This window comes from Talpa occidentalis, unplaced genomic scaffold, assembly GCF_014898055.3.
Source record: "Talpa occidentalis isolate TD23 unplaced genomic scaffold, MPIMG_talOcc4v2.1 talOcc4.5, whole genome shotgun sequence".
Lineage (NCBI taxonomy): Eukaryota > Metazoa > Chordata > Mammalia > Eulipotyphla > Talpidae > Talpa > Talpa occidentalis.
This window is the reverse complement of record NW_023604861.1, coordinates 7329827-7354993: the sequence shown is the minus strand read 5'-3', so window position 1 is coordinate 7354993 and position 25167 is coordinate 7329827. Positions and strand designations below refer to the sequence as shown.

The 25167-nt window shown below is 45.5% G+C and overlaps 1 protein-coding gene across 1 annotated transcript in view; it reads left to right on the top strand.

Moving 5' to 3' along the window:
* CLYBL (citramalyl-CoA lyase) overlaps window positions 1-25167 on the top strand; it is a 221443-nt gene that overhangs the window by 68754 nt on the left and 127522 nt on the right. Inside the window, exon 2 of the mRNA XM_054701673.1 lies at window positions 8466-8539. Within this exon, the coding sequence (XP_054557648.1) occupies window positions 8466-8539 (74 nt within the window). The remainder of the gene's footprint in view (window positions 1-8465; window positions 8540-25167) is intronic.

Below are 25167 nucleotides of genomic sequence, written 5' to 3'. Positions count from 1 at the left end.
CTGGACATTCTTTTAAGCTGGATAACTCAGATGCTTCTTGACACGGGATGAGATCCAGTTAAGTAAACTCTGGTTTCAAAATCTGATTATTTAGTCAAGGAACAGGCCAGACTAGGACGGGCAGGGCAGGCTCATCACTTGTCGCTCAGGTTGGGCTCCTTAACTGAGCTCAAGGGGAGTATTTCTTCCACTTGATCACCCGAGAGACAGGCGCCTGTGGATGGGACATTGTTGGCAACTGCAGTGAGCACAGCCGCTTTTGACATGAGCTGAGGTCTCGGGAAAAACGGCTAGGATTTCCGGGGCACGTGCGCATGGGCACCCTCGCCAGGTCGTTGTGCATGGCCGAGAAAGTATCCCTGGTAGATCTCCCACAGCTGGGAACGTTTGTCATTCCCTGGAGGATGCACCCCCAGCCCGCTGCCCTGTGTGGCCCCACCTTCTCTGCTGGGCAGCAGGCCTAGCTCATCACCAGGTGTGTCCACCCTATAGGCTGTTGGGCCCGGGATGGGCATGTATTCACCTGGGGCTGAGGAGACCGCACTGTCATGGAGCCCAAACCTCAATACAGTGTCCAGGGTGTGTCTGTCTGACTTGGGGGACCAAGAAAGCCAAAGGGATGAACAGCCAACAAGGAGAGCTCATCACCTTTGTGCAGAGGCCAGCTGGCACCTCCCAGGGACAGCCTGAGCTGCTCACCTGTCACTGACGCTGGGTTTTGTTCCCCTGTAGGGGCCCAGGCCAGGTGAGCCAGGCAGGGCGGGCGCCCACTGCGGCTATTGCAGGGAGGCTAAGTCTGCAGAGGCAGTGAAATTTAACAATCGGTACATTTGGCTCCCTAAGGATTACAAATAATAGCATTTATCCTCTGAAAGTTCTCTCTCTGATTTACTTTGTAAACTTGAAGGGAAAGGAGAAAAAGTCCTGGCCCCTGGCGTTTGCCTCAGTCCGTGACCTAAATGGATTGTAACTCTTGCCACTGACATTTACTGCGATAATCAGGCGCGTAGGCAGCCAGCTGCCACCCCCTTCGGCTCTGGCGGCTCCCACCAAACCCAAGATTTCACCCCCGTACGCCTAGTGTTCTGAATTATCCACTGCAAATAAAGGATGTAAATAATGTTTCTGACCATGGGCTGTTGGCTTCTGCTTTCTATAGGGGTGAGGTTATCAGCCCTGGAAAAGGTGAGATGATCTTCCTCTGAATTTCTGTTTTTTCCCTGAACTGACACCTGAACGCCGTAGGGAGAGGCCGTTTAAGGAAGAGCCCCGCAATCGGGCGTCTTCGTCACCGGGCACGTGTGAGGAAGGATGTTTGACCTTCCCTTTCGTTTTTTATTCCAGAAGAACTTGAAATTACTTGTTTTTTTTTGTTTTTTTTTAATTTTCTAGAGGCATGTCTTATTTATTTATTATTTGTTTGTTTGTTTTGGTTTATACATGCACTGGGTACAGTCAGAAGCGCGGGAGGGTGAGAGAATTCACCAGAGCCAGAGCGGGGAGCAGAGCAGGCAGAAGGACCGAAGGACACTGCTGAGGGGAGCAGCGGGCGGCAGGAGAGGTCTGCGTGCCATGTGGGACCCTCCTCTGGTGGCGGGGAGCAGCCGGGGATCCAACTGGCGCTGCAGAGGCTGCGGGCAGCTTCGCAACCCAGCGCTCAACCGCTGCGCCACCGGGGAGGCCCCGAAATTACTTGTTATTTATGCCTGTTGGCGCCGTATGTTTGAGCAGTACTTTACAATTTTTTTTTTTTTTTTATAGAGCATGTTTTTTTTTTTTTTTTTATTTATTTTGTTTTGTTTCTTTGTTTTGTTTATACATGCACTGGGTACAGTCAGAAGCGCGGGAGGGTGAGAGAATTCACCAGAGCCAGAGCGGGGAGCAGAACAGGCAGAAGGACCGAAGTACACTGCTGAGGGGAGCAGCGGGCGGCAGGAGAGGTCTGCGCGCCAATGTGGGACCCTCACCCTGTGGCTGGGGAGCAGCCGGGGATCGAACCGGCGCCACAGAGGCTGCGGGCAGCTTCGCACCCAGCGCTCAAACCGCTGCGCCACCAGGGAGGCCCCACTTTACAATTTTAATGCACTTTTATAAAACATTCTAAATAAGCCTTGAAGGAGCGCTACAGGACGGTACGGTTGCCCTGGTTTTATAGAAGAGGAAACAAGTCAGGCACTTCTCCTTTCATCCCCGCCGTGCCAGATTTGTGTGACCAGACAACTCTGTGTTTTAGAAATATGTCTGGTATGTAAAATGGCTAGAAAATGCAGACCTAGGACTGAAGAAATTATTTTGGTTCCACATCATATCTATAAAAGCCGACTGGCAACAGCTACAGACTCATGTGACACAGCAATCCCCGTATTAATGCAGCGACTGGAGTCTTGGTTTTATGATTGCTTTGTGTGCATGTGTTTGTAAAGTGCTGTCATTTGCTATCTAATTGTAGCATAACCATAAAATAGGAAAATTATCCCCTTCGTATTATTAAAGACAGAAATGATCGTCACAATATCATAGCAGAAGAATGTGGTTCCTAACATTAAAGGACAGTCTGGTTTATAATTTAAAATATGAGGTTTTTCTTATGAAATCTCAAAATGGTTAAAGTATATTAACTCTTAAAAATCATATTGGCCCTCCCTCCCCCACTTGTTAAAGACCAGGTAGCCAGGATTTATTTTGGGGTGATTTGCTGTAACTGTTTAGAAACAGAACTTTATTATTGAGTACCAGGAACATCTGATTAGTGTTTCTAAGAATGACTCCAGCACAGCAAGACAGGGAGCCGTCCAAAAACGCTAAAGTTAAAGGCAATGTATAAAAGCTAGGGTAAAATTCTGTTTATTTCAAAGAACAAAACAAGAAGAAACAATGCTTCTTAAGAATAACTGAAATAGTCTAAGTGATATTCTTGACTACTTTTCATTATAATACCTAATTTTTTCTAAAATGTTTCAGAGGAGGGGAGCAGAGGAGGAAGGATTCAAATGAGAAAGAAGACCCTCCCCTCCCCAAGTCCTCTTTAGTAGGATCTAAAATCTTACCAACAGAGTTTTTACCAATCCGTGTTGGGGAGAACATAAATCAGACATAAATGGATCCGAAGAAAAGTCTTAACATAGGGCCCCAAAGATTTTTTAAAAGTAAAACTCTGGGAAACCATCATTTTAGGTAAAGTCATTTTAGAATTCTGGAAACTGGGCCACTGTGAGAATTAAGTCACGCTTAATCTCTACCTGTCATTGTGATCCTCCAGCACACGTTTTATTTTGCATCCTAGAAGTTTGGTGTGGGGGAGCGATGGTATTTCTGTGTCCCGGGTTTTCTTTAAGCAACTCTAACATCTAAATGGCCAAACGGTCGGACTGATTCATGTTGGAGAAAACAGATGGGATCCCCAGATCGTGCTCCGTTCAGCCGTTTGATGGAATTCGCGCCACTCTGACCAGCGAGCCCAGATGGCGCTTAAATCTGTCACTCTTTAACGACCCGACTGTTTTTAAAAAATATTTTTATATTTGAGCCCATCCAGTTAATCTGAGAGATTAATCATTTCAAGATACGTCTGGGGAGGGATGCCTGCGGGTTCCTTCCGAGGAGCTGAAGGGGAAGAGAGGGGAGAAACCACTCATACATGGGTTGAACCTGGGGGAGAGGCCCGGTGGCTGTGGGCACTGGGACATTTTCTAGGGGCCAAGACTGGGCGGGCGACTGAGAGTCACAGGGGCCGGAAGTATGGGAAGAGCCTGGGGGTTGGGGAGGTGGTTGCATTGCCACCATCAGGCCCACAGGGGAGCTTGGCTGCTGCGGCTGCCCAGGCTGGCTTCAAGCAGCCTGAAGCTTGGGCCACTCTGGGTTTGCCACCTGGAGCAGCCCCCAAGACTGGGTCCAACATGGTGATCAGCCTCCCCAAGATGGTCTTAGAAAACCTGTTCTGCATCTGAACGCTAATATATCTCATGGGTTTTTTCCTGAAGGTTTGTTTTTTTTCCTTTTTCCTTAATTATCATTTTGAGTGGGTCGTTGTACGGAAATGCTTCAGTGATTTGGGGCAGGCGAAGGCTGGCTGGCTCCTCCCTCCCAAATCTCCAACCTTGGACACATTTGCAGAACGACTTGGAATGACTTTCTGTTCCTGCTGGGATGGGAAGGAAAGATGAATGGTTCCTCATTACTCAGACTCCATTTGTTTTTTTGGGGTTTTTTTTTTTTTTCAATTTCAATCAGATGTAGCAGGGTGTTAAAATATAGTGCAGAATATACACCGCTGATGTGACAAATTCCACCTCCCTGAAAGGCCACCAGAGAAGGCAGGCCCACCTACAGCAACAAAACTGAACATCCGCAGCCATCTTTGAGGGGTTCTGGGCAGAAGCTGGGCTGCCTGGTGGTGGTTTCCTGTTTGCCACGTGTGGCAGCCTGGACTTGGCAGTGTCCCAGAAGGCACACCGATGCTTCTTGCCCCTTGATGTGTCAAGGAGCACAGGGAGGGCTCCCCATGGCCTGGCCCCACCTGAGTAGATCTGTGTACCAAAGACACGTTAGAATCCAGCCTCACAGCATTTCCAAAGTCAGTGAAAGCCCCTTCAGGTAGACCCCAAGGGATGAGGGGCTACTTGTATTCAGATGTTCTTTTGGAAACTTTAGCATTCTGGGGGGTCTCAGGGAATTGGGGCCTGTCAGAAGTCACTGCTTCTCCCAGAAGTTGGCAGGAGTTGACATTTGTAACTGATCCCTGTGGGTCACATCCCTGGGGCCAGACCTGGCAGGTATTGAAAGGAGAGGGAGAACTGGGAGCACACCTGAAACCTTCTGTTAGCACGCAGGCCTTGACCCAGCCCCTGGACCCGGCCCCGACATGGACGTGCACGCCCGCAGCCAGATGCGGGAAGGACTGCTGCGGGGGCCTGCGAAAGGATATTGCTTTCATGGACAGTAAACTCGCTAGGAGAGGGGCCTCCCTCAACTAATTTTATTTTTTTTTTTTTTTTTTTTTTTTTTTTTTTAAATATTAAATTTATTTTTATATTCCCCAATACAATTGCAAACGCCCCATTCTGACCCAATCCTTCCCTCCGCCGCCCCCACCCCAAAAAGTGTCTCTGGTTCATAGTTTTTTTTGTTGATTTTGATTTTCACTTTTTATATTCATTTTCTGGTCCCTTATTTAAGTTTTCTAGATTCCTGCTATGAGTGAGACCATCCGGTATTTTTCTTTTTCTTTTTGGCTTATTTCGCTGAGCATGATCCCTTCCAGTGCCATCCATGTTGCTGCAAATTGCATGTGTTTATCTTTTTTGAATGCTGAGTAATATTCCATGGTATATGTACCACATCTTCTTGATCCAGTCATCTATTTTGGGCATTTGGTTGTTTCCAAAGCTTAGCTATTGTAAACAGTGCTGCTATAAACATAGGAGTGCAGGTGCTCTTTGGAATTGATGTTTCTGTGTCCTTGGGGTAAATACCTAGGAGTGGAATTGCTGGATCATATGGAAGCTCTATGTTTAGTAGGTCCAGAAATCTCCACACAGCTCTCCATAGTGGTTGGACCAGTTTGCACTCCCACCAACAGTGCACAAGAGTTCCTTTTTCTCCACATCCTCGCCAACATTTTTGGTTGCTAGTTTTTTTAATATGTGCCATTCTCACTGGTGTGAGATGGTATCTCATGGTAGTTTTGATTTGCATTTCCCTGATGACAATGATGTTGAACATTTTTTCATATGTCTGTTGGCCATTTTCATTCCTCTTCAGAGAAGTTTCTTTTTAGCTCTTCTGCCATTTTTTGACTGGTTTTTTCTTTGTTGTTGCTGAGTCTCATCAGCTCTTTGCAGATTTTGTGATCAGTCCTTTATCATTAGTGTTGGGTGCAAAATGTTCTCCCAGTTGGTGGGGTTTCTCTTTGTTTTTGTTATTGTCTCTTTTGCTGTGCAGAGCTCTTTAATTTGATGTAGTCCCAGCTGTTTATCTTTCTCTTCACTATCACTGCTTTGGGTGATGTGTCTGTAAAGATGTCTTTTGATGTGCAAATCCCGTAGTGTTTCGCCTATATTTCTTCTATGTATTTTATGGTTTCAGGTCTTATGTCTAGTTCTTTAATCCATTTTGAGTTGATTTTTGTGTATGGTGTGAGGTAGTGGTCAAGCTTCATTCTTTTGCATGTAGCGACCCAGTTTTCCCAGCACCATTTATTGAACAAACTTTCTTTGCTCCAATGCATAGTCTTTGCTCTTGTCAAGATTAGTTGACCATAAATCTGTGGGTTTATTTCTGGATTTTCTATTCGATTCCATTGGTCTGTATGTCTGTTTCTTGTTCCAATACCATGCAGTTTTGATGATTATGGCTTTGTAGTATAGTTTGAAGTCTGGGAGTGTGATGCCTCCATTTCCTTCTTTTTTTTTCAGTAGAGCTTTGGCTATTCGGGGTTTTTGGTGATTCATATGAATTTTCATCATAATTGTTCTATTTCTTTGAAGAATGCCATTGAGATTTTGATTGGAATAGCATTGAATCTGTATATTGCTTTTGGTAGGATGGCCATTTTAATAATGTTTATTCTTCCAATCATGAGCAGGGGATGTCTTTCCATTTCTTTGTGTCTTCTTCTATTTCTTTAACAGTGTTTTATAGTTTTCTTTGTATAGGTCCTTTACCTCTTTTGTTAGATTTATTCCCAAATATTTGATTTTTTTGTTTCGATAATAAAAGGGGTGGTTTTTTTGATTTCTTCTTCTTCAGATTTTTGTTTGTGTATAGGAAGGCTACTGACTTTTGCGTGTTGATTTTGTATCCTGCCACTTTACTGAATTGATTGATGAGTTGAATTAGTTTTTCTGTGGAGATTTTGGGGTTCTCTATGTTATTATATATCATCTGCAAATAGTGATAGTTTGACTTCTTCTTTTCCTATTTGGATTCCTTGGATGTCTTTCTCTTGTTTATTGCTCTGGCTAGGACTTCCAGTATTATATTGAAAAGCAGTGGTGAGAGTGGACATCCTTGTCTTGTTCCAGATCTTAATGGAATGCTTTCAGCTTTTCACCATTGAGAATGATACTGGCTGTGGCTTGTCATAGATGGCCTTTATGATGTTGAGGTATGTTCCTTGTATCCCAAGAATTTCAAGGGCTTTTATCATGAATGGGTGTTCCCTGCAACTAATTTTAATCAGTAAGACACAGTTTTGTGTGTTAACCTCGATGTCCTCGCTGGTCTTTGGGTGCTCACAGGGACATTTTAGTGGAAGCAACTAATCCCCACACTTAAAAATTACTTTTATGAAGTCGTATGATGTATCTGGTATTAACTTAAAAACTAATTCTTACTTTAAAAAAAAAAATAGATATTTAGGGCCTCCCCTGGTGGCGCAGGCGGTTGAGTGCTGCGCTGTGAAGCTGTCCGCAGCCCCTGCAGCGCGGGTTCAATCCCGCCGGCCAGCGAGGGTCCCACATGGCGTGGCAGAGCTCTCTGTCTTTCCCGCTGCTCGCCTCAGCAGTGTATTTCGTCAGTCTGCCTGTTCTGCTCCCCGCTCTGTCTCTGGTGAATCTTCTCACCCTCCCTGTACCCTGGTTCTTGTATAAATAAATAAATAAAATCTTTAAAAATTTATTTCGTAGAACTGGGGTGTAGGCCAGAGGTGTGTATGGGGTGGTAACAAGATTTACCAGAGACAGTGGGGAGCCAAGCAGGGGGATTTACTGAAATACACTGCTGAGGGGAGCAGTAGGCAAGACAGGAGAGGTCTGCTGTGCCATAAGTGGGTCAGCTCCCGGGCCGGGGATCGAACTCAGAGTGTAGCTGTGATAGCGCTGAGACTTAACCCCTAGGCCACCAGGGAGGCCCTAATTTCTTACCTTTTGACCAGAGTAGTCATTCTAATTGTCAGAGTGAACATCCTATCTCTTAAAGCTTACCAGTGAGCTCACTCCACACTCGCCTGATTCCTCAAAACTGAAATTCCCTAACATTCCAGTTGGCAAGCAATCTGTTTTGGAACAAAAGGATATATATTTGAAGAATTCTGTGGTTGCCTCAGAAATAAGGCTTTTGGCCTTAATGTTTCATTAAATACTTGTCAAATAATTGTGAAAAAATGAGGAACAAAAACAAGCTTCAGTGTTAATGAACTGTCAGTCCTGTGGACTGGACGACTGTGTGTCTGGGAACACGGGTAAAAGGAGAACACACATTCCTCATTGTCTGTGTGCCAACTTCTGCCTGTGTGTGGGGCCTGGCCACTCCGGGCAGGGAGCTGGGAGAACTGGTTCAGAGTGGAAGACACGAGTGGAGCCCCAGAGGTGTCCCCAGCTTCTGGGAAGAACCCATGCTTTTATAGGGCCTCGACTTTGAATAGGGACCGAGGCATCAGGGCCCCTGTACAGCGAAGGGCATGAGAGTTGCCCTCTCCTGGCAGAGCCTTCGTGCCATTTACAAAAATCCCACACGCCTCTTCACAGTGTCCTATAAGAATCGGAAGGAAAAGGAACCCTGGTTTTCCAGCTGGAACTGTAGGACTGGACGGGGGCTTCAGGTAAGCGTTGCGTTTTTTTCCCTCTGAAAGATTTCCTCCCTGAGAGCCTGCCTTCCGTGGCGTGGCTGCTATGAAGTCTCTTTCTCTTCCCCAGCCAGATCCCTATATTTAGCTTTTAAGAGCCGTTACCACTGAGATATAAATGGTAGCCTGCACCCGCAGCGCATGCGTCGGCGTCAGAGGATCCCAGGACGACAAGACAAGTTTGGTCTTAGTCAGCCTGTTAGTTTCCTTACAGGCAAATGTTCGCCTCCTATTACTTTATCTTAGGGAATTTCACTTCTGTTCTGAATATCCAAGTGTGTAAAGGAGGCTTGTGAAGGTCTCACTGCCCGAAGTACTCAGTGTGGAATTCCCCACCGCTCTCTGCTCTTCCTGCCGGCAGTTTCATGGCCAGATCCTGGTTCTAGAAACAGGCATCCCTCTGCCCCACCATTAATGGGATCTGTACCTGCCTGCTCCTGCTTGCAGCTATTCCACTACAACATAAGGATGTTTGAACCTTTCGCGTTGGTGAAAATTCCCTCTATTAGTGACTTTGGGGAACTATGGTTTGTTTTGGTCCAAAACAACAACAAAAGCAAACACTGGCTGATTGCAAACTTAACCCACTGCCCCCAAACTTAACCCTGCGTTACCCTGTGGGAATTCAGTGTCTCCACTCGCTGGGATGCTGGACCATGAAAATCTCAACAATGTTAGTGTTCTTCTTCTTGTTCTTGCTTCCCTCAGCCAGTTCTTCAAACAGCAAACCAGAGTCAGATCATGCCACTTCTCTGCTTAGAGTCTGTCAAAAGCTTCCAGTTGAACTTGGAATGAAATCCACAATCCATACCCTGTCCAGCAAGACCCGCATTTCTGGCTCCTGCACCTCTCCAAGTTTATTTTATGGTTCGCTGCCTTGGTTGCCTTGCAGCCCCCAGCGATCCTTAAGCCACACGGCTCCTTTCAGCATCTCTGATAGCTGGCAAAGCGTTCCCAGCCTCAGGATCTTTGCACAAGCTGGCCCCTCTTCCTGTTTCTGACCCTTCTTCTCTACCATCCTATTTTTAGTACTCTTTCTTTGCCTCTCCCAGTCTGTCACAGCATCCCACTCTTTTCTTCCTAGAATTTATCACAATCTGTTAATTTTTTTGTGTTGTCATTGGTCTATTTACTTTCTTATGGTTCTCTTCTCCACTGCCACATAAACTCTCAGAGACTCGGGGCATGTCTGTCCTGTTCTATGAAAATATCTGGCACATAATAGGTGCTCAGTAAATAGTTACCAAGTGAATAAATGCAGTGGCCATGGAAAAAAACCCTGTGCTGCATGTGACCCCGGGAGCCCCTCGGGAGTGGACCTCCAAGGATGCTGGGAGCCACTGCATGCTGAGCTCATGGGCAGCTGGTGGATATGTATGTAATGGGCATTAGGGGAAAATATAATTAGCACCTCAAATCCAGGATTTCCTATAGATTATTGCTGAGACAAGGCTAAAAGAATCTATGTCTTTTGAGAAGTGAGTTGCTTGAAAGGAAGACGGTGCAGCAACAGCACAAGTATCTATGATGATGGTAGACGCTGCCAAGCGTGGCGAGTCTGGATTGACCGGAGGTAGGTGGGGACCAGGTTCTGAGGGGCTTTGGACAACTAAGCAAGGAGCCTCTGAGAGTTTTTAAACAGGAGGGATATGATTGTGCTTTAGGAAGATTAATCCAGAGTAATGGGCAGGATAGATGCAAGGCTTGTTGGAGGCCAAGAAGAGACTGGAAGCAGGAAAACTGAAGCTCATAAATGATTGCAAAAGACCGCGATGACAGAGACCCACACTTGCAGGTGGAAGCAACGTGTGAGACTTCCCTTCCACTGGACTCACTTCCCTTCCGCTGGACTCACTTCCCCAGGTCTGACCCAAACCCACCCTCGCAGCCTCACCTTCTTCCTCCACCTTCACTTCTCAGCTCCTGTCCTCAGGGCTGGGCTGCCCTTTGGGAGACCAGGATTTGTGTCTTACTCTAGCCTTCTCATAAAATAGCTGGCACAGAGTTGATGCGCAAGGGATGCTTCTGAAGCAAATCTGAAAGCAACTTACTGTGCAGACTTTTAGTAATTTACATTGTGACCTGGAGCAGTTCATGTACATTCCTTTGCTTCCTGGTTTTGTTTGCTGGCAGGAGAGTGTAATAATTTCAAGTTATCCTAGGGCCTGGAGGTTGAAATCTGTTGCCTTGCAACCCCAAGCAACCTCTTCAACTTTGCTGAGTCTCAGTCCTGTCCTTTGAAAAATGAGGGTGATGTCATAATTATCAAATGAGGTGGTGATTCTAGACTTCTAAGGTCGTGGACCTTCACATAGACAGAACTCACTCATGTAGCAATTCCTCATTTATTATCTTTGTAATTAGCATTGATCGCAGTCATAATAGAAGTGTTTCAATGCATTTAGATTTTGGATACAAAGTTTAGTGATAGTGAAACTTGTGGACAGCCATTAAAGTTTGCCTGACATGTATTATAAAGATCATATTGAATATATTAAAGGCTTTAAATGAGCTAGTGTGGAGCTCAAAAATGTTCACTCATGGGCCAATTTTAGCCGACACAAACTCCTGTGGTTTCAGAGTAGTCTGGGCCAGTTCTGGCTCTGCTCCTGACCTAGTTAGTATTGGGACAGGATGTGGGCTTTTTTGTAATGATGCTTAGATGCAAACCAGAGGGTCTACAGGTATAAATCATAATCGATCTCTAATATTTTAGATTTTTTAAAAAATATTTATTTATATATAGATGAGCTGGGTGTAGGCCAGATGTGTGGAAGGTGGGGTGAGAGGATTCACCAGAGACAGAGTGGGGAGCAGAACAGGCGGACTGACTGAAATACACTGCTGAGGGGAGCAGTGGGGAGACAGGAGAGGTCTGCTGCGCCATGTGGGTAGTCCCTGACCCACAGGCCGGGGATCAAACTCGTGTTGCAGTGGCTGCGGATAGCTTGATCATGCTGTCTCTAACCCCTGTACTACCAGGGAGGCCCTCAGATCTTTTTCTTTGGGAATTTTTTTTTTTTTTTTTTTTTTATAGAGGCATGCTTTTTATTTATTTGTTTGCTGGTTTGTTTGTTTGTTTTGTTTATACATGCACTGGGTACAGTCAGAAGCGCGGGAGGGTGAGAGAATTCACCAGAGCCAGAGCGGGGAGCAGAGCAGGCAGAAGGACCGAAGTACGCTGCTGAGGGGAGCAGCGGGCGGCAGGAGAGGTCTGCGCGCCATGTGGGACCCTCCTCTGGTGGCCGGGGAGCAGCCGGGGATCGAACCGGCGCCGCAGAGGCCGCGGGCAGCTTCGCAACCCAGCGCTCAACCGCTGTGCCACCGGGAGGCCCAAGGAATTTTTTTTTTTTTTTTTTTTTTTTTTAATTTTTATCAGAGTAACATCGGCTGACAACTGTGTCTGCGTTTCGGGTAGACAGCATTACAGTCTGGTGTCTGTGTATTCTACATGGTGCTCTCTGCCAAGAGCCTAGGATTTCTCTCACCTTGCTCAGAAAGTAGCATATCAATAAGTTTTGAGTATATGCAGTTTTGATCAGGTTATATCAGTTTTGATCAGTAGTGTTTCTACCTCATCAATGGGAAATCTCATGCAGTCTGAAATTGCTAATCGTGAATGAGATCCATGTGTGGAAGTTTCTAAACTTGGCAGAGCATTTTGCTTACAAGACCAGCATTAGGCTGGCCACTTTAACTCCCTTCCAGGCATGGGCTGTTTTATGCCCAGACCGGCTCCCTTGTTTAAAGCCACCTCCCATATCGCTGCCTCGGGAGCTCTGAACACCTGGAGGACCGCTCCAGTCTGCTGGACATCTCCGGCCCTCCCTTTTGCTCTCTGCTGCAGATGTGGCCGCTGAAGCTCCTGGGACATCTAGAGCGTGTTCTTTCCCTTTTCCTGCCAATTTCATTTGCCAGGCAAGTATAAATACCTCAGCATCCACAATTTCATTGTAAGATCCGTGGGGTCAAGAATATCTCTGTGTCACCTCGTGTGACTCAGGGCTCCAGTAAATATTAAACTACAGCGCTAACACTTTACCTCAATTTTCTCCATTGTTCATTTTGTTTAAAAATCTGTGCTGCGAAATTTTATGCCCTGTACTTACGGTCGCCATGAAGCAAATACTGGCAGCTGATGGGTCCCGTGGGTCCCCGCAGTCTTCCGTTCACCCAGCAAATCTGCGCTGAGGCGCGGCCCCGGCCCAGGCACTCCGCTCCATCAGTGGACACAAGAGAGATCTGCCCTCCCTCTGGGAGCTTACATGTTAGCAGCCTGACAACGAACAATAGAAATGGTAGATGTTAGGTCAACAGGATTTTAGAGGATGGTGAAAGAAAAGGGCAAAGGCAGTGGGAGGAGGGTTGATTGCCATTTTTAAAACATAAGTGGAGGGGGCCTCCCTGGTGGTGCAGGGTTAAGGTCTCAGCACTGTGAAGCTGTCCACAGCCTCTGCAGCATGAGTTTGATCCCCGGCCAGGGAGCTACCCACATGGCCCAGCAGACCTCTCCTGTCTCCCCGCTGCTCCCCTCAGCAGTGTATTTCAGTGGATCTGCCTGTTCTGCTCCCCACTCTGTCTCTGGTGAATCCTCTCATCTCCTGCACCTCTGGCCTACACCCTAGCTCTTGTATGCATAAGTAAAATAAATCTTTAAAAAATAATAATAAAATAAATAAAAAACCGGATGGGGAGGATAAACCCTCAGCGGAGGTGGAACACAAGCAGAGGAGTGAAGCAGCAAGGGACTCAGCCCGGCTGAGGGGAAGAAGGTTACCTGGGGGAAGAAGGTTCTAGGCAGAAGGCACAGCCCTGCAGTCCAAGCATAGAAAGGAAACTGGGTGGGGGGGCTGGTATGGAGTGAGAGAGAGGTGCTAAGCCATAGGGGATGAGATGAGAGAGGTAAGGGACATCAAGGATTTGGCTTTTCCTCCAAGTGAAGTGAACAGTTTTGAGCAAAGGAGAGACATGTTGGGCTCGTGTTTCAAAGCCGTCCCTCTGGAGGCTGGACTGAGGGCGGACTGCAGGGGACAAGGGTGGAAGCAGGGACCAGTCTAGAGGGGGTGGCCCTGAGTCAGCTGACAGCCGGTGGCGCCACCAGCCCAGGTGGGAAGTGGTGGGTCTGTTCTGAGGCAGAGCCCACCACGAGACCCAGTGGCCTGGCTGTTTCTTTGCTGGAAATAGGAGCTGGGTGACCGGAAGGAAAGCATTGCCTTTCAGAGAGGGCGCCAGGCTGTAGTGGAGTGTGGTTTTTCTGCTTGTTGAGGGGAGGGGAGGGGTTCTGTTTGTGGCATGTGAATTTGAGTTTATCTTTTAGCAATCTAAGTGGGGTGCCAAAGAGGCAGTGGACTTTGACTGCATAAGCATCTGGGAGGGGTGTCTGCATGTGGAAGGGGTCAGTGGAGCAGCCCGATGGGTGGGACCCCTTCCAGATCTCAGGGCCAGGGCCACCTGTGGGCCATTCCCGCCTCGGGGGGTGAGGTGGGAGGGCAGAGCCAGCAGAGGAGATGGAGAGCGAGCGTAAGACAGGATGCTCTCCCCAGGCTGGTGTGTCCTGGAAATCCAGTGACAACAGCATATCCAGGTAGGGGCTTGGAGGTGGTCGTGCCTGGTGCTGCTGGTGCAGAGATGGGGAGCTGAGCAACTGGATTAGTGGTCTCAACAAGGCAGATCTGGAGGAAGTATAGGTTTTTTTCCTGTCCCCTCTTCAGAGGACAAAATGTAAATCAAACTGTATTTGGAACAATTGTCAATCTTTATGGTGGACACGAAGCTGCCACTATAACACATATTAAAAGGGACTCAAAATCACAAGTGATGTCTACCTTTTAAAAGGTGTCTGCGTGGACTTACGAGGTGTGTCCATGTGTCCGCGTGTGTAAGGGTCACTTCTCTCACGGCTGGATGATGGCCGTGTGTGGATACGGCACTTCTGCTTGTCTGTCTGTGGGCTGCTAGACATTCCGGCGGTGTCCACTCCGTAGCTATTATGGGTAACGCTGCTACACACCTTGTATACAAACCTTTGTGTGATGGCTACACTTAGGCATAGAATTAGATTCCTACTTTCTGGCTTATACCATCAAGTAGCCTCTCTCAATATTGCTGCAGCTTCTGGGCTGGAGAGATGGCACCCAGGAGCACACGTTGTCCTCTTTCCTCGGTCTGGGATTCCTCCAGCAGCGTCAAGCATGGCCACTGGGGAGTGACAGCCATGTTGAGTGGGTGGCTAGCTCCCTTTTTTCTGTTAAGCATCATGATGCTCTTGGGGGCCATATCCAGAAGGGTAGAGATGAGGGTACGAACTCACCTGCATCAGCCTGTTAGAAAAACACGTTGCTTTCGGAATCCAGATCATTGTTTACTTTTAGCCGCATCCAAATCTTCAAGTAGATTTTCATACAGCATCTCCAAAATAAAGATGCCAGGAAAGGCAGCCAAATACATTGGCTTCAAATACATTTCCTCTTGGTCCTTGGATTTACTTTTAGGGGAGCACCAATTAAAACCCTCAAACATGTGGCTTTTGACATGTAGAATTATATCATTATGAAAGGGTTGCATCAAATATGAGTACATGTGTGCATGTGTATGCGTGTGCACGTGTGTGTGTGTGTGTGTGTGTGTGTGTGTGTGTGTATGGTTTGAAACGTTTCCATAATGAGTTCCCAAGTGCTTTTTTGGCCGTGGTTATTAAAGCTTGTGTGTTTGCGATTTATTTGGCAAAATGCCTTTGGTGAAGAAAGGATATAGTGTTCTCTTGGTTCTTTGCCCAAAGTAATTTTGGAGAAGTCTGTGACTGTGTTTAGTTCATGTCATTCATTGGAGACAAGTTGTTGTAATTACACTTGATCACAATCAGTTTACAGTTGTTTTATCATGTTTTCATGCTGAATATCTACTCAGACATCATAGCAAAACTTAATGGCTACTGTTTTATTTATACATAAAATGTTTTACAGCCTTTTTTTTTTGCGGTACACATCGGGTTTCAATCATCACTGCTGCATGGTGAGAGGAAAGCAATGGATAAAGAACTATCAAAAATCTTTTAACTACATAAAATTTTATTTCGGGTCACCTTGCCATAAAAGATATTGAATATATTTTGTGGCTTTTTCTCCTGACATGTTAACCATTGTAGATGGCTTACAATATTGGGAGGAAATCATATGAAATGTGGAATTTAACTCAACTAAGATGGTGGATATTTGCATGCTGTTACCCAGTATTTTCAATGACTCCCTAGGTCCGGGGGTAAAAGGCAGCCGGTCGTCGTTCGTGGGATGGGAAGGGAGTGAGCTCGTGACCTGCAAAGCTGAGCATTTTGTCCTTGTTTCAGGAAACCTGCCCCCACATGTGCACACCGTGGCGGGTTGCCTTACAGGATGTTATTAGAGCCACCAAATGCTGGGGGCCTCCTGCATGGGACTGTCCTTGGTTTGCTAATTGGGGAAGTTTTGCTTCACCAAGTGTATGTGGGCAAATTCACTAGTTACCTCTCAAGTGTCAATTCGCACCATTCCTTATTTTCCCCCTTCTGAAAACTGCTGTTGATTTATGTTTGTGTCTAAGTGGTTGAAGAAGCTCCTGTTAGAAAAGTGTAATTAATGGGAAACTTTGACATCCAGCTGAGAAAATTAGTTTGCATCAAAAAAGGCAAGATAGAGGATTAAAGAAATTTTAGTCCTAATCTAATTAACACCAATTAAAAGATGCAGATGAATTTGCACCAACAAATTGTTAATTATGCACCAATTTGCCTTTTCTAGTATGACCAAACCAAAATTAGGAGAGTATTATTATCTTTTTTTGTTTTAGGAGACTTCCAGAGTGGGTTTGTTACAATCTTTTGTATAATTAAAGAAAAAGGTAGGCGGGTAAGAGTTAGTGTGATATTTTTAATGTAGGTTAACTCTTCAAAAACGAGAACACAGGATAATTCTCCTCGCATCCTTTCACTTCTCAGACATGTACCGAGGACCTACTACGTGCTGAACCCTTGCTCCCTGCAGTGAAGATCCTAGCATGGGTGAGCAGCAGTTAGATTTTCTCATTAATTCATTAATATTTTAACTGTTTGCTGACACACCGCTCCCCAGGACAAGGTCTGTGACGTCAACTGTACAGCTAATTAACCTCCTCCCTGGCACATGTCATAAAGAGAGAGCTGAACTTTCAGGCCTCAGGAAGTAATCTTTAATAACAAAATAAAGGGACAGAAAAACTAAACCAAAACAAACAGTAGAAATCTGACAGCAGCATTGAAGTTGGGGGAGGGGAAGAAGCCGGTGGTGGAGAAGGATGTGAGTGCTGTGGTGGAGGGGCGGTGTGGTGGTCTGAAGAGGGAGAGCAGGGAGGGAAATGTCTAGTAGAAACCAGAAGAAAGCCAGCCACAGTGCATCTGCCCTTGATCACCTACAAAGTTCAACCACCACCATCAGCTCTCCAGGTGAGGCTGTTACCTTCCTCCAAACAAAACGTTTGGCCAGCCAGGCCCTGAGGATTCTCGGGAAACAGGATTCTGAAGAGCCATGTGTGCTTACCTCGGGTGGGCGCTGAGGATAGCACCCACTTTGTTTTATTCTTGGGGTGGTGGTTAATACAAACATTTAGGGCGCTTGGTTTGCATTTTGCATTCAGGGCTTTGGCTGGAAGCAAACTGCTATCAAGTAGCTTTTGCTGCTTGGTGTTTCTGTGGGTAGTGGCAGTTTGAAGTTGGTCTACGAAGGAGAATGTCAATATGGCGTCGGCTGGGCCCACCCAGGGGAGCAGTCTTTGCCAAGGTCTCCGGTCACACTTCAGGAGGGAATGGCGACCGACTTCTAGAGTACCCCTTTTACTTCTCTGCTGTCAGGACTGCGGACTCTGAGGATGTGGGGCACCCTTCCATAAAAGATATGGCCCCGTTTCATAGATTCCGCATGAAATGCTCTGTGAATCAAGTTAGAGGGTGAGTGGGGTTAGGAGAGCAGTTGCCTGGCAGATGTTGTGTTGCACTGAAATAAAAGCTTGAGGCCTGTGTGGACCAAGCCTGACAAAAAGGTCGTTTTGGATGAGGCCTCCAAAAGTAACCGGTCAGCTAACAAACCTCTCACTGCTAATTCAAAGCCTGAGGTCGTCGCCACTCGGGTTAGGGTGGGATGGGAGTGCGGAGTGCGTTCCTTGTGCTGCTGATGCTGCAGGTTTGAGGCAGCCCTGGGCCTAAGATCTGGCCTCCACCCTAACCAGCAGCGCAGACGTGGGGTGCCCTTGGGACAGGCCTCTTTTTCCTCTCCCAGGCCTGAAACCTTTGTTGCCTTGGCATCCTTCTGAACCAAATAAGCAGCTTAGTTGTGAAAATGAGTCACATTTTTCATGATTTTTTTGTTCTGGCCTCTCTTACATGCTCTCTCCTATCCATTAGAGGGGGGGAAATAGAATTTTTTTCCTAAAAATTTTAACTTTTCCTTGATGATTATTTTGGACCAGTGCTCCAGCAGCAGATTATGAGAGGAATCCTTTGTCCATGAACAAAATCTTTAGGAAGGATGTCATATTGCATTTAAGCGACTAAAGAATCGTGAAAACTAAACGAGCCGAGTGACATGTGACAGATTATGGATCACGGCCCCCCAATTGCACACCAGCCACCTGATTGGAACACTGGCATAGAATACACAGCAGTGTAGCATCGGCGGTCCAGTTCCTGGTTTTCAACATGGTCATGTGGGTGGTATACCTATTATTGCACTTGGCTTTGCTGCATTTTGCAGATTCTGTGTTTTTCAGAGTGGATTTTTGTGGTGATCCTGTGTCCAGCTGTCTGTGAGCGCCACTTCCCACCGAGCAGGTGCTCACTTTCTGTCCATGTCACTTTTTTAAAAGATTTATTTATTTATGCATGCAAGAACTGGGGCACAGGCCAGAGGTGTGGGGTGTGAGGATTCACCAGAGACAGAGTGGGGAACAGAACAGGCAGACTGGCTGAAATACACTGCTGAGAGGAGAGGGGGTGAGTCAGGAGAGGTCTGCTGCGCCATGTGGGTTGCTCCCTGGCTGGCTGGGGATCGAACTCATTCTGCAGTGGCTGCGGATAGCTTCATAGGTTGTTTCTTAACCCCTTGCGCCACCAAGGAGGCCCCTGTCCATGTTACATTTAATGAAAGCATGTACACTGCCTTTTTTTTTAGAAGATGTATTTATTTATGCATACAAGAATTGGGGTACAAGATAGAGGTGTGTGTGGGAGAATGAGAGGGTTTACCAGAGACAGAGTGTGGAGTAGAACAGACAGATCTACTGAAATACACTGCTGAGGGGAAGTGTACTTCGGTCCTTCTGCCTGCTCTGCTCCCCGCTCTGGCTCTGGTGAATTCTCTCACCCTCCCGCGCTTCTGACTGTACCCAGTGCATGAAGAAACAAATAAACAAACAAACAAATAAATAAATAAATAAATAAAAATACGTGCTTCTTTAAAAAAAAAAAAAGAAAAAGAAATACACTGCTGAGGGGAGCAGTGGGGGGACTGGAGAGGTTTGCTGTGCCATGTGAGTCAGCTCCCCGGCCAGGGATAGAACTCGTACTGCAGTGGCTGACGATTGCTTCATGGTGCTGCGTCTTAACCCCTTGCCCCACCAGGGAGGCCCCTACGCTGCCTTTTTTTATGACATAATACTAATGCTTTTGCACACTTAATACACTACAGTGTGGTGTGAACAGAACCTTTGTATGCACCGGGGACCTCAAATGTATGAGTTGCTCACTGTATCACACTACTTGCTCTGTGTGATGGTCTGGAACTAGACCTCCAGAGTCTCCAAGTTATGCCCATATCCTCTGTCTGGGGGAGTATTTAAGGGTTCAAGGGGGCACAGTGAATACAAGTTATGAATGGTTCAGGGAAAAAATGGGCATCAATAAATAGATTTGATCTCGCATACGGCAAAGTATTAACAGCTGGTGAATCTGGCTAAGAGGCAGTCAAGGTATTCAGAAGTTTTTTGTGCTATGCTTGCAGTTTTTCTATTGGTTGTAAAAAATTTTTAATTAAAGTAATGCTGGGTTCTTCCCCTAAATTAATAAACCTTCTGGTGCATGATTCTGGAAAGAAGTCAGAGGTTTTAATAGGACGGGGATCTCCACGCTGCACTGCATCAAGCCGGAGGGCCAGTCAGAACGCATTCTTGGGAGAAGTGTTCACCAGGGCAGATTGGTTATTTTCAACAGTTTAATGTATTTCTTCAAACTCTACCAGCCTGACAGGGCAGCAAGCTAAATGATCCCTTCTGAGACTACAAATAACAAGATAAAATGTCCCGAGTCCATTTATTTCTCCCTGCAAGATTGAGCCAGGGGTTTAAGTGAACTCTAGACATGAAGTTCACTGTATTGTATGTCCCCTTTCAGGCAGGCCTTCACAAAGACCCTCTTTATAAAGAAAACAACCAGCCAATAAAACAGTATTAGAGTACATTATATATGTGACCATCCATTTTATAAAATCTGATGCAAGCCTTCAGGCATAATTGGAGTTCTTAGCAAAATACTTTGGTTTTTAATATTTCTATGACCCTCTAAGGGGGACTTAGCAATTACTCTTAAATTTTCAAAGTGGTGCATGGAGTTTTAGCTGTGTGACTTCCATTAAAGCCCATAGGAGTCTTGTAGCTAAAACACCACACAACTCATGAAAATGTGCTCCTCCTTGTGAAATTGTTAGAAGTAATGGCTATGGAGCTAGAGCCCAGGATTTCTGGTACATTTACAGGCTTTCTGCACTTGTTTCAAATTTTATACTTTTATAAAAACGCAACAGTTTTATAGGAATTCAAAAAAAAGAGCCTATTATGTGAAGTCTAAAAGTAAAGGGTAGAAAAATATAGAACTGATAAAAAAATCTAAAATAATTCAAGTAAATGCAAATATTTAAAAATATTTATCATCTTCCAAAAGTAATATGTCAGCTCCCAGATTTTTAAAAGTCGGCCTTTAAATAATACCATTCTCTTTTTCAAAAAAAAAAAAAAAAAGACATTTAATGACAGACTTTCACTATAACCACATACAAGGTGTTTGGGTTTTCAGCCACCTCTTTTATAGAAACCTACATAACATCAGCTTTATCTGAGCAAAAATTCACTCTTCAGGTGGGGGGTCTGCCCAGGAGATAAGCCTTAAGGTTTGCTGAGACCCCCCCCCTCTGCCGGGAGTCTTTCACGTAGCCGGGCTCAGCATCAGCTTTCAGGGGGTGCTCCAGGCCCTCGTAAGGCAGGAACATCTTCAGAGTCCTGTTTCCTCAGCCCTTTGGGGGATACTTGAGACCAGGAACTGGCCTCAGACAGGGGAGTGTTTGTTTCAGTACATTCAGAAGGGTGGGGGGGGGGCACTCAGCGACTGCTTGAGTTAATTATTGCTGGCCGAGTTTCAGAGGCGCGCTCTCACTGTAGGTTCTTTTACTAGCAGCACTGAGTGATAATGTTGATTCATGATTGAATCTCGGGAAGACCCCGCAGGCATTACTTTCTCCTGAAACCACTAGTAGTGCCTGTCTGGTCGACTTTAGGGTAGGTTCTGAAAATGGACTTTTCAGCGTCACGGCATTGAAGAAGCGGCACCAGTGAGGCTGAGCTCTCCCACCCATCTGAAGTGCCCCAGTGGGCGGTCAGAATTAGGGACTGTGGAAATCAGGACATTTCAGAAAGACCCCAGGGGACTGCAGGTACACAAGGGGAGTATGGGGCAGAAGCCATTGTTCCTTTTAAAAACATAGTAACCTCGATAATGAGAGCCTATGAAATAGTTCTTTTTATAACAGTGACTTCTTAACTTCACAGCCCTAAGAGCTCCCCGGGGTCACTGGCAGAGAGCCCCAGGGCCACACCTGCCTTGCATAGATTAGGGCCTGCCCAGCTGTCTTCATTTGCAAGACTAAGGTATAGCCATGGAGGTTGGTGGGTCTCTGCGGGGAGCACCCCCCCTCCATCTCCAAGGGCCGGTGTTTCAGATTAACATGGCCTTTGCTCGTTGGGCTCAGAAACCGCAAGAGGAGGCTGGTGACTGTTTCCTGGGTTTTATGTATCAGAGCTGGGTGGTGTGAAGCAGCTTCATCTATACGGCTCCCTCGGCGCCGGCATGCCTTCCCCAGCAGCCCCGCCGAGGGGCAGCTGCCTAAACTATCCAGCAGACCCAGGAGCCCACAAACTTCTTCGTAAGGAGCCCGCGGATGTATAGGATGATCTCTTGGTGAGGACAAAAGGAACCCACACCCGTTAGTGTCGGCCCGTGGGTTGGAGACGCTTTCTCTGTAATGTGCATTCGTTTCACAGAAATACAATTAGGATCATTCTTGTGTGTTCTCTACAGGAAGGAAGTAGTATACTGCTTGGGAATGGTAGGCTAAATGAGGGAATCATTAAAGGGATTTTAATAGACTTTTGAACCAAAAGACATCAGGGACTACAGTTATGTTGCCTTAATTGAGAAATATTTTGCAGGATGAGGAGACTTAATCAAATTTTCATTACATACCTGGTCAGGGACTAGGCTGAATGTTTCTTGAAGCAATTTGATGAAACGCACATGGAAGACTGGTTAGTTCTGTGAGAATCGTGTGAAGGGCTGATCATCGCTCCTGTGGGTGCCCGAGTGTCAGATATTTGGTTTACTGTGTTGGGTTGAATGCTTCTGTTCTAATTTCTAATGAACTTTACCACCAGACGACTTGATCATGACTAAACCCAGGAACAATGCAAATGGAATTGCCCCCTGGTGGGGAGGAATGGGCCCAGATGGCCCTTAAAAGGTGATAATTAGGAAATATAGCATATCTGAGTAGCTAGAGAGAGAGAAACTTGTTAAAGACAGTCAATCTGTTTGAAGCGATGGTCTTTCCCTTAATTATATGCATTTTCATTTAGAGTTGCTTTAAAGTAAAAATTTTCCCAGGAACATTTTTTTATTAGTGACTAAATCCCAGAAACCACGCGCACACATTCTGGGTAGAGGGGCTACTTTGTTTCGGATTTCTGGAAAAAATCTTTCCTTCATATATTTTTTGTTTTGTAGATCTGTGTAACAGACTTGCTGCGTGTGTTTTAGGGGATCGTTTTAGGTGATTTTAGCTCTTATGCTAAAACAGTGGGGGAGTGATTAAAAGTGAGAAAAATATTGGTATATATTTGTAAACTGAGCTTTTAAAATTAAAATAGTTGCGGGGTATTACAGTCTGTGATTTCATACACTTTGTAGGATTGCCTTAAATGTATCGCCTTCCTGGCAGCCTAAGCTTCAGAGTCTTCTTGAATATGTCATTAAAATGACTTTACATGTGACTGGTTAGACTTTGTGAGCGTTATATGTTTATCTGAATTAGCATGTTTGCACTTGCTAATGATATTCTTCCTTTGGCTTTGCTTGAGCCACATTTTTTTTTTTTTTGAAGTGTGTGCTCACTTGACATTACTAGAGGAAGAACAAGTGAACTGGGAAATAAAGTGGTGACATAAAGAAAGAAAAAAATAGGCTCCCTAGATCTCTCCCAGTTTGTGCATGGAACGAAGATGGAGAACACAGCTGTCCCCGAGAATTCAAGCATAGAGCAAAACCTGTAATGGCCAGAAGGCAACTTTTTCCTTCTTTGTAAAATCAGAAAGCAAAATTACATTGAAGTGCTAAATCACATCACTCCAAATACCTTGGCAGTCACATTTTGGCAGAGTTGCTTCCCTGAAATTACTCGACACCATCATTCATCCTGACAAAAGCCGCTGGTTACAGATGCACCTTCGGGGCTGAGGCCAAGGGAAGACCTGCTTTTCCCAGGTCGCCCACTCAGGTTTCGAGGGGCTGTCCATAAACCAAGCTTCACACCCCAAGCTTGCCTCCCCACCCCCATCGTTAGCAAGCAGTCTGGCTGAAGACTTGGGATCCTAGAATCTAGTCTTGTGGCTTAATACCATTTCATAAAGTATCTTTTCCACCAAACTCCTAGTCTTTGACATTTTAAGTCTAGTTATTGAGAAATGCAAAGAGTTCACTCTTGATTTCAGGGCTCCGGAAGCACATATTAAGAGGGGGTGGGGAGGCATTATGCTCATCTCCAGCAAGCTTGGGGGGCTGGGGAAAGGGATGAAGAATGAGCCATGAGCACACTCTGCAGGATGGTCTGAATTGTCTCCTTGCCATCACTGAGAGGTTGTTCCAAAGGAAATAATCTGGCTTGAACTTCTCTTGTTATCAGTGAAAAACCAAAACTTATTCAGTGCAGGCATGCTTAAGGGAACAGAAAGTCAAGGGGGAAATGAGATAAAAATCATCGCTATCTTAAATTCCATGGTTCACAGCAAGGAAAGCGCTCCGCTTCATGCCATGCCAGGGACGGTGACACAGAGATCCCGCACTGTTTACTGAAGCTACATATATTTACTGTTGCCTTCTACTGCACACTTGACTAGACATCTTTATAGCTGTGTGACATTTGTATCCATCCTAACAAGCTAAGGAGAAAAGCAGCTTCAACTTTCCTAGTGCCTTTTAAAGGGAGTAACACTTGATCAAAACCTAACTTGCCTTTTCTTACGACAAGTAAAATACAGCTATAACAATTTTTAGAATTTAAAGGCAACAGTAAAAAACTGAGTTGAAACAGCCCAGGAGATAGATGGCAATTAACTCTGCTTTCTTTTTTAGACGGTTTTATTAATTAGCTCTCTAGACTCAAATAGGTTAGTCTGAGCAGTAAATTGCATTGCCTTTGCTAGCTCTGTGGATGAAATTTACATGTGGCCTAAATGCTATCCACATTGTTGTGTTAAGTAGCATTTTCTCTCTCTGGACCCTCCTCTTCCCTCCTAGTGGAGAGCTTCATCCACTTCTCTTGCTGGAAGAGAAGGTCGCCTGTAGTTTGGTCCTTTGGCGCCATCTTCTTTTTTATTGTTAAATCCACTAAAGCTGGTCGTGCCTGGCAGTACCCAGCAAGCTCTTTCCGGTGTTCTGGTCTGCTAAGCATTTGGAGTTCTTAGCTGTTTATTTACAGGGAATGTTTTCAGCTTCTGTCTTTGCTTTAAGAGCTGATTAAAAGGAACCTTTAAAAAAATGAAAAAGAATGTGATTTTTTAGTGTAGCTTTTCCTTTCTGAAATCTTCTCCTCCTACCCTCCCCCCAACCCCCATCACCTGCTTCCCCTAGCTCAAATAGTGTGCACTTAAAAAAATGCATCAATATTTTCAGGACGCATATTAATACTGCACAGCTTGGAGGATAAGCGAGAACTGGATGAAGTATCTGTTGATCAAATGATCAGTGTCTCAGTTCTATTTATCATTATGATCTGAGAATGTGCCTGAACAGCTGCCCTTCGAGGGTGTTGGTACTTAGATCCTCCTGTCATCTAGCTGACTGCCAGGCACAACTCTTTTGAAAGAACTCATATCAAACTTACATACGAGAATCTACCATTTAATGGGATGAATTCCTTTTCAACACATACTTTTCAATTCAATGGGGGAGGGTTGTATGGAGTCCCATCTATTTAAAAAATCATTAATCACATACTTCTGACATTTTCTCTTTGAATTTCCGTAGGGGGAAAGGTTATTTGAATAACAAACAAATAAACAAAAAC